General features: G+C 41.9%; 1 protein-coding gene across 1 annotated transcript in view; it reads left to right on the top strand.

Annotated features, from left to right (window-relative positions):
• Positions 1-7,236: 7,236 nt before the first annotated feature.
• Positions 7,237-15,326, top strand: part of xirp2a (xin actin binding repeat containing 2a) — a 48,208-nt gene continuing 40,118 nt past the window's right edge. The window contains exon 1 of the mRNA XM_041966166.1: positions 7,237-7,621. Coding sequence (XP_041822100.1) covers positions 7,418-7,621 — 204 coding nt within the window. The 5' untranslated portion in view covers positions 7,237-7,417. The remainder of the gene's footprint in view (positions 7,622-15,326) is intronic.

Here is a 15,326-nt window from a genome sequence, read left to right as displayed (position 1 = left end):
CATAAATTAAATTACTTACTTGGCAAGTTAATGTTCCCACCTGTATCCCTTTCTGAGACTTTGTGCCATGCATATTTCCACTCATGTAATTCCACTCAGCTGTAATTAACACATCAGTGATTCATTGTCCTCCTGTTGGCATCACTTGGGGACATAAACTGGATGTAAAAACAAAAACAAAGCTGCACAAAACTGTTCAGAGGGATGTTTGTGGGATTAAATGGAACATAATTACAAACAACAAATTAACTCTGTGTTTTTGATGTAGTTTACTTTTAAGGATGTAGCCGAAACATAATCTTCAAATGAGTGAATGATCACATCTAAGCGAATCTAGAAAGCATCGTTTATTTGTTATTAGCATTTGCAGTTGAATCTGAATCGAGCCATTCAGGCTTTTGCACATTCGTATATTAAATGTGTTTGGGAAATTAGTGAAACATTGTTAGTCACATGTGTGCTTTTCCTGCTGTAACAAGTCAAAATGTCTGCTGTGAAAACAGAGCGAGGGTGATGTTAATCAAACCAAATCTAATAATCTGCCCACACGGTCCTGAGAAGAGGTCCAATCAGGCATGATACAGCAGGTGAAAACACCTGTGTGGGTGTGCATGACTATGGCTTTCTAACAAAGTTGCATCCACCCGGTGTCGCAGGACTAAATTGAACCCTCATTGGTGGCTAAAAGGAAAATTTAGAGAACCTCGGTTCCTGCGTTGAATAACAGTGGCCAGCACTAAAGCCACTTAGCTCCTCATTTCATTTTTAATTGTTCGTTACCAACAATAACGACTTCAAGTGCTCCTGTCAGTCAGAAATGCCTCGATAAACAAATCAAACCCTGATGAACACATCTCTATCATTTATCACTTATCAACATCCTGATTTAATTAATTATACCTTTAACTCCTAAAATGTCAAGATAATCAAACTAATTGGCAAGTGGCGCAGAGTGAAGCTGCACACTCAGGAGCATTTCCTCCAGTGCACAGAAACCTGCTATGTTACCCACAAATGAGCTTTCAAGGAACATTTTGAATTGGCCTGAAGCAGATATTTCCACCATCTATACCCTCAGCACAAACTGACAGGAATTTTTAAGTGCCTCTGAAGGAATGACATCAGTTTTATTTGAATGATCCTCTCTTGTGTTTCCACGTCGTGAACACCAGAGGGCAGCCTTGGCATTGAAAACAGATTATAGACATGTGGTGGTGGAATAAGAGCAGGGGAACCCGAGGGCCCTTCAAATTGCCATGACTCTCATTTTGAGATTAATGCCAATGCTGCCACATTTAATAGTATATTTTATTTTAAATAGTACTAAATTAGTCTTTTTACTGTCCACAATATATGTGGAAAGGGGGCAATAAGCCCTATGATCAAAGAATTTCCCTCAATTTTTTCTCCTTTGGTAGAGACCAACAGCAGCCCATACAGAGACCCCAGAAGGTGCCCAGACCTTGCTTTGGAAACCAGACAACCTGCTGTGTATACAGGGCTTTCTTGTCTGACTGACTGCAATATATTCTCTATAAAACCCTGAGGTAAATGAGATTTTGTAAGCACGTCAACTTATGCCCAGACCTATGCAGCCCTGCAATTCCTCTAAAGGCTCTACCTCTCCAATACACAGCAGTTCCATCTTTTCCCATGTTTAATTGCTCCCTTTAAATCAGGCTATAATGTCGCAGCCAGCTGTGATGAATGTGAAAAAGACGAGTCGAGTCATTTTTTCCTACTTAGAAAGAGGAGGAGGTGGCTGAGAACCGGTCATCAGAGCAGATGGCATCCCCGTCTGTCTGGTCTGTTTAAAGAACACTGCAGGCGAAGCCCCAAGTCAAACAAGCCAACTACACGGCCGGGATGATCTCAGAGCTTCCACTCTTGCTTTCCATCCTGCAGACATCAAGATTTAAAACCCTCTCTGAACTCCAGCTCGTCGCACAGTGCAGTGTAACCCACTCCAAAGCCCCACTTTTCCTGGCATTGACTGTTTTGTTATTTTGATCCTCCTCACAGCAGAGAGAATATTATAGTCCCCAGTGGTCGTTAGCCAGTATAAAACCCAGATGCACTCATATTTCAAAAATTCAGAGAGTAAGTGTAGCCATTAACAAAGAATTATTTTTTTTGTTTCCATGCATTTGCCATGGCTTCACCTTACAAGACTCGTGTGCATGCAGTGCTCTGTTTTCACTACTGCCAGATGAGACTCTTACTACTCTGCGTTGCTATCCCCGGGCCCTATCAGGTGACCTGTTGAAGGTGAGGTAGGAAGTAAAACCTCAGTAACTGGAGTCGTGTGGCTGTCACCTGATCCTGACTGACTGCTGTGTCTACCCTTGTGCCTAGAAAGTGAGCAGGAAGTATCACAGTGTGTGTGTGTGTGTGTGTGTTCATAGTGGGACATACACTATAGTACATTTCAGGAATTCTGCCTGGAGGTGCACACAGAACGGCCGTATTTAACACTTTGAAGTTGCATGTTTATTCCAACCAACAGTCCAAAACCAAAGAAGATTTAAGCCTGAGAAAACAAGCACAAATTAATTCAGTCCTGTTCATCACTAATGGCAAAGTGTGTGCTCACTGCTGCTCTCTGCATCATACAGTCGGAGGGACTTCCTTATTGACTCAAATGAATAATCACCTCTTCGTGTTCATCTGTGAAGTTCTACAATTAAAGCCTCCGAACTACCTATTCAGCAATTATGTGTGCACACTAGTCTTTGCAGAGCTAGTTTCAGGCACTTTGCACCTTTTAAATGGATGAACTACAAAAACAGCGTGCTTTTAAAATGTTTTTTGAAATGAAATGTTTCTTGTCACTCTCTGAGGAGGTCAGAGGTCTGCTGCACAACTTTGTGGCTGCCTCTTCACAAAAACACTGGACGTGAGCCTGGGTCCTCTAGAAAATCCATAGTAAAACACTGTTAAAACGCAGCTCTGACAGGAGAGCTGCTGGTCAATGACCCTATTCTAAAACTGTGAACTTTTTGCCTCAGTTAGAATTGTGAGTCTGTCCTTAATCCCTTAAACCCTGAATTGACTCTGATTGCTATATGCCATAATGACCATATACAGAGGACAGAGGAATAAACCAACACACCTCTGAGAGCTGTCAAAAAGCATTCTTGTAAGGGGAGGAAAGACGTGCCTGAAGCTGAACTGGAGGAGGTGGGCTGAGGATAAATGATTTGGCCAAAAAAAATTAATTGCAGCCAAGAGTGTCTGTGGGGAGATTTTTCATTTAGGATGAGATAATAAGATAAAACTTCATTGATCCTAGCTGAAAAATTAAGTTACTGAAGCATCAAACTAATGGAGACAAATGACAGACTAATGGACAAAACAAGTAGAATCATATAAAAACCCCACAGGGAAAATCATTAACCATTAAAATACTGAACATGGAGACAATAAATACACTGTTAGCAGTCACAGCATGTTGTTAAGCAATGTTTTTGTCAAAGGTGAAATTCAGAAGTTTTTAAAGTTTTCTGGCCACTGAACAGACCTCATTAGCAGAGCTTTTATGCTTGAAGCAGCCGTCTGCTGTGAGTGCAATTAGCTGAAAGATGCTAAATAACACAGGTGATGTGACAGTTTATGGTTCAAAACAGGCAACTTCTTCACGAGTACAGTGATAAACTGAGAAGAGCTAAGCTTCCAAACGCCTAAATGTCATCTTTGGCTGAAAAGTGTTGGACTGAGAGAGTTTCTCCTCAGTATGGCGTGCCCTGTAATGTCAACAAACCAACAAGAATGAAAAATGTGTGGTGAGCTGTGACAGATTTTCCTGGCTACAGCCTCGAACAGATTTTCTGGTTGAATCTATGTCAGCACTGTGAGATGCTTATATATTTCTCCCGTGTTTCCAGACTTTTTCTTGGGAACCAGAAGGACCTTTTGGCTCTGTAAGTAGATACCAAGTTAAAATATGTCGAGTGGGGGCATGTACTGACAGCGTCTTTTAATAGTTTGCTGAAACATTTTGACATTTGCGAGTATGCATACTTGTTTCTGACACTGCAGACAAAATAAAATGAGAGTTGCCGCTTCTTATCTGATAAGAGGGATCATATTTCAGTCTGTCCTCTAAATAAAGTCGTCTGGAGCCCTTGGCCAGGAATTCAGCATGGGAGCAAACACAGAACCTGCAACATATTTTATTTAATAGAAGCAGACAGTGTTTTTACTCTGGTGGATCTACACCAGAAAGTCTCTCTGAAGCCCCACGAGGGCTGAAATATTGTCTTGTTGTATTAAGGAAAAGCTGCTCTGGAGCTTTGAGTCAGGGGGCATTATGTTTACTCTCACACTGAATTCCACTCAGCCCTGCACTTAAAACTGTATGTGTGTGCATGTGCGTGTATCTGCTTTCACTGCGCACAAAATTAAGATGCGTATCACAGAAAATCTTTTCTACTCCATTAGCCCAGAGCATGTCCTCCACAATGACCTTTGTCAGTTAGAAAAAGTTAACAGGGACTCATAATCAGACATAAAACTGCATTTGCATTCTTTTCTTCCTTGTATTTGTGGGTAACTGCTGTAAGCTGAGTGGCCTGAATGGACACAGGATCCAGCTGAAAGTGACACACATGCCTTTGGCTCTCTCTGAATAATGTATCTGCCACTGGTATAAATGGAGTGATAGTGTGTCCTCCAAAGTACTATCAGATGCATATATCATGACCGTTCATTCATCAAGATTGGATTATCTGGACTGCTTCTCAGCTCCCTCTCCGTCTGTATTGATGCTCTTATTGTGGGTCTGAATGGCTGTTTCAGGCTCGTAACCCTGCTGCCTTTGTTTCTACCCGATCCTGTAACTAAGCTGTCAATCTCTCAGGGCTTCCTCTGTCAGCCACCTCTCCATCATTTGACCCCTGCTCCTCTTTCCCAGCTCATGTGAGTATAAACAGGGTGAAACTTTTGACTCGGCCCCACTCCCTGCAGGATGCAACGGTCCAAAATGAGTCGCACGTTAAGCATGGCAGGATGGGGAACAGATGAAACGTGAGTCACGGAGGAAGCCGAGTTAACGTGTTAATTTCCCTCCTCTTGCCAGGACAGAGGGAAGGAAAACACTCCCATGGAAGTGTTGGTGTGGCTGGTGAAAACCATCATGGCCGCAGGGCAGGCCAGTGGGGTTAGTTGTTATGGGCTTTCCTTGATTTGTTCAGGAATAATGAGCTTTCCTACCCACCCCGACCTGGTGTTAAAGGCAGGATGGGTGAGGCAAAAAGCTGTTAATCTGTTTCCTGAAAGCCTGCAGAGGTTCCCTCATGACCAGTTGATCATAAAGTAAAGCAGATTTGATGACTTTTTCTGAAATGCTGGCTTCACTTCCTCAGTTTTTGGGGTCCGACACTCCCTAATGCTGTGTGTGTAAAAATAGTAACTGTAAAAATCCTGTTTTTCTTCTCTTCTGACTTTATTAAAACCCAATATGTAGAAAATAATTGAATTGATCATCCTATCATTTGCCACAAATTGGATTTGTACATTAAACGAAGGTGAAAAAACACATAAATTACCATGAAGTACAGTTATTACACCAATTAGGAAAATATGTCATTTTTATATGCGGTGTCGGCCAAGGTACTTCAACACTTCAATCTATGACATATTACTCAATTAGAAAGTAATTATATTACTTTACTAATTAACAGCAAAAGTAATTTGTTAAATTACCTCTTACTTTATTTTCACTCATCTCTGTTAAAGGTGCACTAAACCAGACCAGCACTGCAGGTGAAAGAGCCTTCATCCGAGTCTGTGAGAAACTGATCAAGTCCTCCACTTAAGTAAAAGTGCCAATACCACAATGAAAAAATACCTCATTACAAGTAAAAGTCCAGCACTCTCAGTCTTAAGTAAAATAAGTATTATTATAATTATTATTAATGAGTTTATCACTGTACACACCACAGTATAGGCCTGATTCACTGCAGCTTAGAAAAGCACAGGTGCTACATGGGACATTAACGACATGACAGGGAGCCATTATGCACAGTACAAGGACACTGACGCTGCAGCAGGTAAATCTACTTTATTACTGACGCCTGGCTTTGTCCAAATGTCCTCTGTTACGCCACGGTCACACCACAAAGTGACTTTGGCTCATACATGTGAAACATGGAGGCTGGAAGCTTGGTGAGTGACTGCTGGCAGCGCTAGTAGGTGATCTGCTAGCTAGCGAGCTAACCATTAGCTTAAAAACATGGCTTGTCTCTGTTGTCTCTGAATTTTGTTCACTGGTATTTGTTGCTCAATAATAACTTATTGAAAACGGACAATAGCATAAAAACTCAAATAGTTTTACGTTATTCAAGCTAACAGGTCAGTTAGCCAACTTGTTAGCTCATTAGTTTAGCCTGGTGGCTAATAGGACAATAAGTTTACACAGTTTGGTGAAATTTAACATGTTCTTTCACATCACAGACCTACTGTTTTTATATATTCTTTTCCTACTCCAACTCAACTTTCAACCGTGCAACAGTACAAAACACTGTAGTTGTATTATCCATATCTTGCATGTTAAAGGCAATATTGTTTGTATACTCTTTTTGTATATAATGAACATGTATTTATGCAATTTATTTTTATTTTGTATCCCTTTCTATTGTCTACTTGTTCTTTTTTTTCCACGCCGCCTTTCCTTTCTTGCTTTTGTTCTTGCTATTATTGCGGTCTGAAACATCTTAATTACTTCTCACCGCGGGTTTGTGTACGCTCTTATTTAGAAGGGTTGGTGCTGTGAAAAAAGTGCTGTCACCACCAATCACACATAGAGAGCATAAGAAAATGCTCGATTCCAAATCCATTGTGTGTACAGTCCTGAAATAGTGAATCATCGAGGTAAATAACCAATGTAAAGTATGTTTTTGGGCTGTTAAAGAGGACACATGCTCTCCCAGAACATTAGCTTTAACCCCACAGAGTCAGCAAAACGTCCCTCTCTCCTCTCTCCTCCTTTTTTCTCCGGCAGCCACTCTTTCATTCTCCTTTCCTTTGTCGTCACTCCTTTTGGCCTGCTCTCACCGCGCATATCTCAATTTGCTTTTCTGAGCCCACATGTGAGTTTACAGAAGCTTCTGTGTATGTATGAGTAATTACAGGGCAGGGGAGAGAAGGAAAAACTACCCCTGTGAACTTTTTCTTTTCTCCTCCTCCTCTTTCCTGCAGCCACTCGGTGCGCCTGCACAACCCAGAGAGCCTCCCAGACAGAGACGACCCCAGCAGCAACTCCTGCATCTCCATCTTTATTCCTCGCCCTCTCATAACTCCGTCTGCCTCACCCTCACTTCCTCACCCCTCCTGTGGCACCTCACACAATAGACTTCCCCTTCGAGCACCAGCCTGAAGGGAAAAGCAGGAGAGGGGGAGATACGGTTTCTCTACAACAATGGAAATTCAATCAGGAAATGGAGAGGAGGTGGCGAGCGCGGTGTCGGCGACCTCGGGCTTCGTTTCCTGCAGTCCCTCTGGGTCACAGGTAGAGGATCCAGCACGCAGAGAGGACCCGCAGGCTGCTAAGAGGATTGAGAGGTTTGACATCCCACTTGATAGCCTGAAGAGGATGTTTGAGAAGCCCGCTGTGGAAAACACAGTAAGTTTTATTTCTTTATGCAGTCGAATTCCACTCCTCTCCAGGTGAATTGAGTGTTATGTAATGGGCCTGCCTCACACTCTGGGCTGAATGGGGCAGACGGATGGGTTCAATGCAACCTGCGTTTCAACAAACCGAAAAGCTTTTGTAACCGTCAAAGAAACTTGTAAAGTCAGTCGTGGTGACACAGCTCTGAGGTCATGATTCAGGCAGAACTGATGTGGTTTCTCAGTGGTGAAACTGTCCACTTTGTGGATTCCACTGCTGTGGTTCTCTGCTTTATGTCGTGACTGTTCAGGATGATATCGGTTGACCCCACCGATGGCTTATTTTTGGACATAATGGGAAAGACTGTAGACAAAACGGGATGTTGCTTTTCTCTCCGTTTGCTTCGATGTGATTCACTCGCTGGTGATTTGGGGTTTTCCGTCATTTCGTTGACTCTGGCAAGGAGACGTGTGCTGTAAGCGTTTTTCACCAGAGAGGAGGGTGGCCTTCTCTCCCCCGCTTTGTTTTTCCATCTCAGCTGGCCTCTCTGAGAGGAAAATATGAAAAGTCTGCTGGAAGTGAAGCGGGTCATTATGAGAAAACCTCCCATCTACCAAATGTCTGATGATGAGACAAAGAGGCCCAGATGACCTACTTTTTGCCGCTGATGTGGTTGTGACATCCAATCTAACCCCTTAAAATGTTCCAAGGACAGTGATGCATGGAAACTTTTCTCTTCATATGAACCAAACTCTTAAAATCCCCAACAGCCAGTGTATCATGGGGTATGCAGTGTGTGCCAGTGCCGACTGGTGGCAGGGACACACACCGGCTACATCTGCGCAGTGCCAATGGGTTGCTGGTATTCGACACCCTGTTATTTAGGGCCTATTTTGGGGAGCTTTATGGTTAAGCAGGGTTTTAAAAATAACCCTGTAATTGGTATGTCGGCTGCTGCTGGAAGCGGCGTGAAGCTTCTCCATCAGGCTGGAGACAAAGAGGAGAGAGATGCGGATCTGTTCGAATGAAATCACATCTGGCTGCTGAGATGAAAACGTTTTAAAGATTACTGTGGTTAATGATCCACATCACTAAAGCCAGACGGCATCTTTTGAGGTTTTCTTTTGTTTTTCAGTCCAGCTGTTAAGGCTTATATGTACTTATTTCTGTCTGTTTGGGTTGCTGTGGTATGAGCCACAACGGTCTCGAGAGATAAGAGCTCCACTTTGGTCTTATTATGGCTGTTTCACATTCCAGTATCTCATTACCATTAGATATAAGTAAAACCCTCGTATCTCAGGCTTACCATTAGGAGAACTTTCTCAGTCTTTTGATCAGCAAAGGGTTACTGAGCCCTTTGTGTGCTTCAGTGTTATCAGCCTCTCTTTGTTTGTTGTGTCTGACTCATTAAAGCTGCTATAGGCTAGTACACATTTTCATATTAACCATAGATCAAAGGACTTTGTAATGGGAAAGAGGGCAAAGGTAGACAAACTTATAGATGATTATCTACAGACTCGCCTCTATGGAGTGTTTCAGCATCTTTCAGCTCATTGTTTTGGTTTTCTGGGCATCTTTACAGTTCTGGTTCAGTCTCACTGCTCATTTCCAGCTATAACTGGCAGCTGCTTTCTGTGCACTAAAACCTGCCTGTAAGCTACCTGCCCAGCACCGTACAGCAGACAGACACAGTTCACGACCAGTTGGTGGACGTAGTGGGGTGTTTAGCAGCATGTCATCTCTAACGCTGCTTCACTGCTGCAAAAATGCAGTTTTCTGACCTGACAGCGCTTTAAGTGAGTAAAGATCGTGGTTTGAGTAAAAAGGGCTACTTCATTAAAAGGTCAGGGGCTGTTGGTAGGGAATATAAATCTTTTGTCCAAAGTACAATTATTTATTGACCCGCTTAACCACCCCACCTCCTTCCTATGTGGACTTTGCCAAACGTCACATAATTTCCTTTAATCCTGCTGGACAAGAGTCATACTACCAATGACCACTAGAGGGCTTGAACCTTCACGTAGGCATTAGCTAAAACAATTGATGCTGTTGTTTTTCTTATAAATCTGCACCATACCTCTACTTCATGTCTCCCTTTTTTTAAACCTTCCTGGCTTATACTTAGCATGTATTTAGACAGCAGATTTCTCCACATGAACTGCAAATATGAGAGCTCCTTAAGAAACTCTCCTCATCAAAGCATGAAATCCGCTAACAGCTTTATTTTGGGAAACTGATTCCTTTTGGGATAATATATTGACCTTTTCCTGTTGAACAGCTAGCTGACTTGCCACTTTACAGTCATTTCCGACAGATTTAAGTTTTCTTTTTTTGTCTTCTTCTTCTAAATTGAACCCTCACTTTTTTCACCCAGAGGAGAGATCATTTATTCATGTTCTTTTTCAGACAAAAGCTGTGCAGCTGGTCAAAGCGTCTGTATGTCACGTGCTGGTATTGCAGCACATGCTGCATCTTGGCATTGTGTAATGAGTGCTTATAGTCTGTTCCTATCTTTTCTTGAAAAAGAAAAAGCCTGTAGTCTGTGTTAATGGAGCATATGGGCAGTGTTCCCAGATTCCCAGAGAGATGAGAGGACTAGAGCTCCGCAGCCGGCTGCTTATAAAACATGACCTTGTCTCCAACTCATCTGTAATGCTGAGCTTAATATTTGATGATGCACTGTATTTTTCTTTCTGTGCCCCATTTCATTTATTTAAACGGTGAGATGTCATTGGACGGACAGCTATAACAAAGACTGATGGATTCCCAGGTGGTTGCTCAGCCGTGGCCAAAATCCTCAGCGGGGGAGAGGACAGTCTGCGCTTCCAACGGTCGCAGATGTGAAGTGATGCAACGGTTTATCTTGAGTGCAAAGAGCGTGTTTTTCCGCTTGTGTGGCAGGCCGATCCTCGAGGGACGCTGGCTTGTGTTTACAACATCTGTCTGACCTTCTGGTCATGACTGCGCACACAGGGAGGAATACACACATACTGATGCACATGCATGAGAGAGATGAAGTGAGATGATAACATTCACAGAGGCACAACACCGTTCAGTCATTGACATACATGCAAATATGCAACAAAAAAAAAGCAAAAACACGGGCCAGTAGCTAGGAATGTTGAGGATTTCGCTTTAGAAAGCTTTCCATTTTTCTGTACCAGCTCATTAAATTGTCAGAGCATTAATTAATAGTTACATAAGTTAAATGTTTCTAATGCTCATGACCTCACTCGGCATTCATTCTTGCTGTGATGGCTGCTGTTGGCCAGTGGGTGGCAGTGTAGCATCTGTGAGATTGAGAGCGTGAACTGATGGTTCGAGCAGTCGCTGTGCAAACAGGAGTCTGTCAGGAGGATAAATGATGCGCTCTTAATCAGGAGTTCATCTCAGTGAGACAATTACTAATCACCTGGTGTTAATTTGACTTATTCCTAAGAGCCCGAAGGTGTCTCAAAATGGCTTTTCTCTTGTATCCGAGGCAGACAGATTATCAGGATTAGTGTAATTGGGGAAATATCTAATTTTGATATGTTGTTTAAAATAACACAACATAAAAGAGTTTAATAGGATTGCATAGCATGGGATAAAGCTAGTCACACCTGGTTAACAGGATGACATGGTGAAGTAGGGAGAGGGGAGCTTTTTTAGGTGGAGGACTCATGTGGTCTCTGGCCTCTGAATGAGCTGCATAAATTCAGACCGTGGCACTAGAGGTCTGGAATGTTGCCTTGGTTTATTTTCATAACTCGTATCGTCACTGTCACCAACTGACGCTCATGTTTTTCTGGTGTATCTGACCAAATGGACTGAAAAGATGAAAAGATGCTTGTCATTTTCTTCCTATAGGCATATTTTCTCTATAGAGCTTTCGCAGTATGCTCTCAAGAAATGGCCTGTTTTCAGACATTAAATGGAGCGATGCATTAGGCTTTTCACATAGTTTGTTTCTATGGCTTCTTTAAATCACTCTTCTCCAGCTTTTAAGCAAAGAGCATGAATTTTGTCACTCTGCCATGTTGAAAAATCGCACTTTAAAGTGTCAAATGACATGCTGGAAGCTGAGAATGGGGCAGCCTTTTGGCTAATAGTGAGCCATTTTCCCCAAATAAAAAAAGAAAGAAAATCAATCAATATGCGCCACCGTTCCTAAATGCACTTAATTAAATGTTAAATAAACTAAAAGCCGCAATGTGTCTGCAAGAAATTGATCCAGACTTGATGAGGACACAGGCGTCCTCATCAAGTCCATTGAGCTCGTAAAAATTCCATTAACTTTTACCAGGAATCTCTTTCGTCTCAGTTTCACAGATTCAAATCTTTTAATGGAGCTGGCAGCGGAGCCGTGTGTGTGACGCATTGCTAGTCTGTTGTGTGATGATGACTTGTTGCTCACCGCCTTTGCCCCTGAGAATAGTTGCACTATTACGTGGTCTGCCAAACACAGCTTTGAAACTCCCAGCTTCGTCTGACTCTCTGAATAGCGCAGACTCATTTGCATACCTGCCGTTTGTTTCGTGTGTGGATTTGGTGAATTGAAGCATACGTACATACATACAAGTCAGCTCCGTATTGCTGTCAATACTTGTTAAGATATACATCTCGTATAAAAGCGCCTTTTATCCGAGATGTATTGTGGTAGCATGTGCGTTTTTACTCCAGCGTGTGCTAATCTATTCCCATAGCTGAGTAATGCTTGAATATCTTCGAGCCTTTTTCCGTGCAGATTGTAGTGTGACTCAGATTGTCTTTTCGTTAATGCAGTTTCACACCCAAAGCCCCTCAAGAGCATATGTGTTCAACAATTAGCCAAAAACCTCAAGGCTTGCTTTCTCAATCATTTATTATGGCACTTTGCCACTGCGAGGGAAGCACCACGCCATCTCTCATCCCTGCTTAGGGTTTCCACCCGTCCTGGATAATACAGGGTCGCCCCGTATTGACAAATACAACCCACTGTCCCCTGATTGGGATGCAATTTGCCCTGTGTTTTCACGCACAAACTGCTCTAATGCATACAGGTTTTTGCATGCTTGGAATGACATGTCAATCAGTGTCATCCTTCACCATGGTTACAGAGACTCAGACCCATGGTTTTTTTTTTCTGCCTTTTTCTGGGCAAAGGATGCAGAGTGGAGTTATTTTGACAGTCCAAACATTTTGCCTATATGATCTGATGTTTTAATCTTTAATGTAATTGATGCAACACTGTTTTGCTCTTATGCAGGCTTTATTTCCTTGACTTTCATTTTTCCACATCCAGCCAGGCAACCCGCTCTATGGCAGTCATTGTTTCCAATGCAAATCTTTTTGGCCATGTGTAATAAATGAAAGCTCAATCATTAAACCTTTCGATTGCCGCAAAGAAAAAAGAGCATAGAGACACAATGAGGAGTGAGGTTATAGTTTAACCAGACCCAGAGTTTATAGCACGCGAGCAGCTCTGTGACGTTGAAGCTCTCAGTGTCAATGCTAACATGCAGATGTATAGCAGGTACTATAATGTGTACCATTTTAGTTCAGCATGTTAGCATCCTGTGTTTTTGGTGACACATTTTACTGTAATTTCCTAATAATTTCCTTTTTCTTGCCGGGAAAACTGAGAAAAAGTTGTTTCAGTCATTTCGTTAGAGTTTAATTATTTGCCTTGAGTTCATGAGTACTGATTGATTTCCAGCTTCATGAAAACTTCATTATTAATTTATTATTTGAAATGTTATTCATTCAGTATATGTTGAATCCTTGCCTGTAGGCAAATGTTGACCTGTTGACCTGCAGTGCACTGACCGAAGGAGGTTTCACTACCAAATAATAGGAATGTCAGGAAGGTGGGGACTTAGGGGGATCTATGAGGGGAACTATGAGGGGAAACAAAGGGTTGAACCCAGGTGCAGACAAACAAAGGGGACGTAGACTATGGATAAACAATAACACGCTACACAACGAGACAAGACTAGGGCAACACAAGGGACTCACTAACACACAGGGCAAGACTATGGACAATACAATAAAAGGAAAACTCAATCAGGACATGAACACAGACAAACCAAGGGATAGGCTAGATTCAACTTAAATAAATTTATTACTCACATCAAAAGACACAACTATGGGAACTAAAATTAACACACTCTCTAAGGTCAAGGGCTATATATACACAACAAGGCAACACAGGGAAAAGCTGAGCAATGGAAACACGCTAACTCAAGAAACACAATGGGGCATGGGTGAGACAGGGGCAATACAAGAACTCTAACACGAAAGGTGGCGGACTATAACAAGAGAAGAAACTTAATTACATAAACTTGGGGCAGAACTAACACATTGACAAAACTAGAAACAAACTTTCAGTGAATAAAATAAAGAACAGAAAACACTCCCGAAGGAGGAAAGGACAATGGGCTAGGAAAACAGAACTGACTACTGAAGGAACTAGATATGAAAAACTAACAACTCAAAATGCACTACTAGTAAATGGAAGAACGAGAATCTAAATTACAAAAGTAATCTAACAGAAAATCGCTCTTAACGAGGAGGACAATCCGGCTAGGCAAAAAACTAAATTATAAACTTTTCCAACAACACACCTGAACAGAACATGGCATGGGACTTTAACAATCAAGGGAAACACAGACAACACTAAGGACAGGGACCCTACATAAAGCAAGACATGAACAAAGGCAACGCAGCAAAAACACACTTACATGAAACACGACTCGGACATGACACGGAATCACACGACAAACACTTACTATGGGACTAGGGCATGAAGTATAACAAGAACACAGACTAGGACTATGACTTTTGTTTCTCAGACAACGAACCGACAAGGACAAAGGGAAGACACGAACTTAAATACACTAGGGGCAAACACTAATGACGCACAGGTGGAAACGATCAGACAATCACACGGGAGGGAAAACACAGGAAGTAAAGTAACAAAAGGACACATAACATGAACCTTCAAAATAAAACAGGAAGTAACGAAAACCAGGCAAAGACAAGACACAATGGGAAACTTAACAAAAGTACCAACAAGACAGGGCAAGGGTAGAGAACTAAGACAATACAAAATTCTTACATAAAACATGGCATGACTATGGACTAAGACAAGACTCAAGCACATAACACATGGCATGACTAGAAGACATAATGAATACACAGAGTAGAACAGAGAAACGAACAAGAACAAAGAACACTACAATGAACACTTACAAACTGAATAAGGCAAAACATCGAGAGGAAAACTAAACAAAACCGCCGTGCATGGCACGGGTCATGACAAGGAATCAAGTAATTGTAAGTAATTATTGAACGCTATCTCTAAATGGTAACAAATTAAATATAATAATTCTTTTAAGGAAACTTTCTGGGAAATTTACAGACCTGTAAAACAAAATGTTAGTTTCATGGCAATTCATCCAACAGTTGAGACATCTCATTTAAAACAACAAACCTACGGTGAAGAAAAGTCAGGGGTTCATCAAGGTCGCGAAGATTCATCCTCTGGGACTGTACAAGATTTTGTGGGCATCCATCCAACGGTTGTTGAGAGATTTCAGTCTGGTACAAAGTGATCAACTGTCCTGGTCACATTTGATTTAATGTGTATGCTAAGGTGATGCGAAGTTGATCCACATGCATGAGCTCGTATTACACATTTGCACTATTATAGATTTGATTCCCCAGAATATCAACGAGGCATGCGGCGTGTCAGCCG

Source organism: Chelmon rostratus, chromosome 24, assembly GCF_017976325.1.
Source record: "Chelmon rostratus isolate fCheRos1 chromosome 24, fCheRos1.pri, whole genome shotgun sequence".
Classification (NCBI taxonomy): Eukaryota; Metazoa; Chordata; class Actinopteri; order Chaetodontiformes; family Chaetodontidae; genus Chelmon; species Chelmon rostratus.
This window is presented reverse-complemented; position numbering and strand designations above follow the sequence as displayed.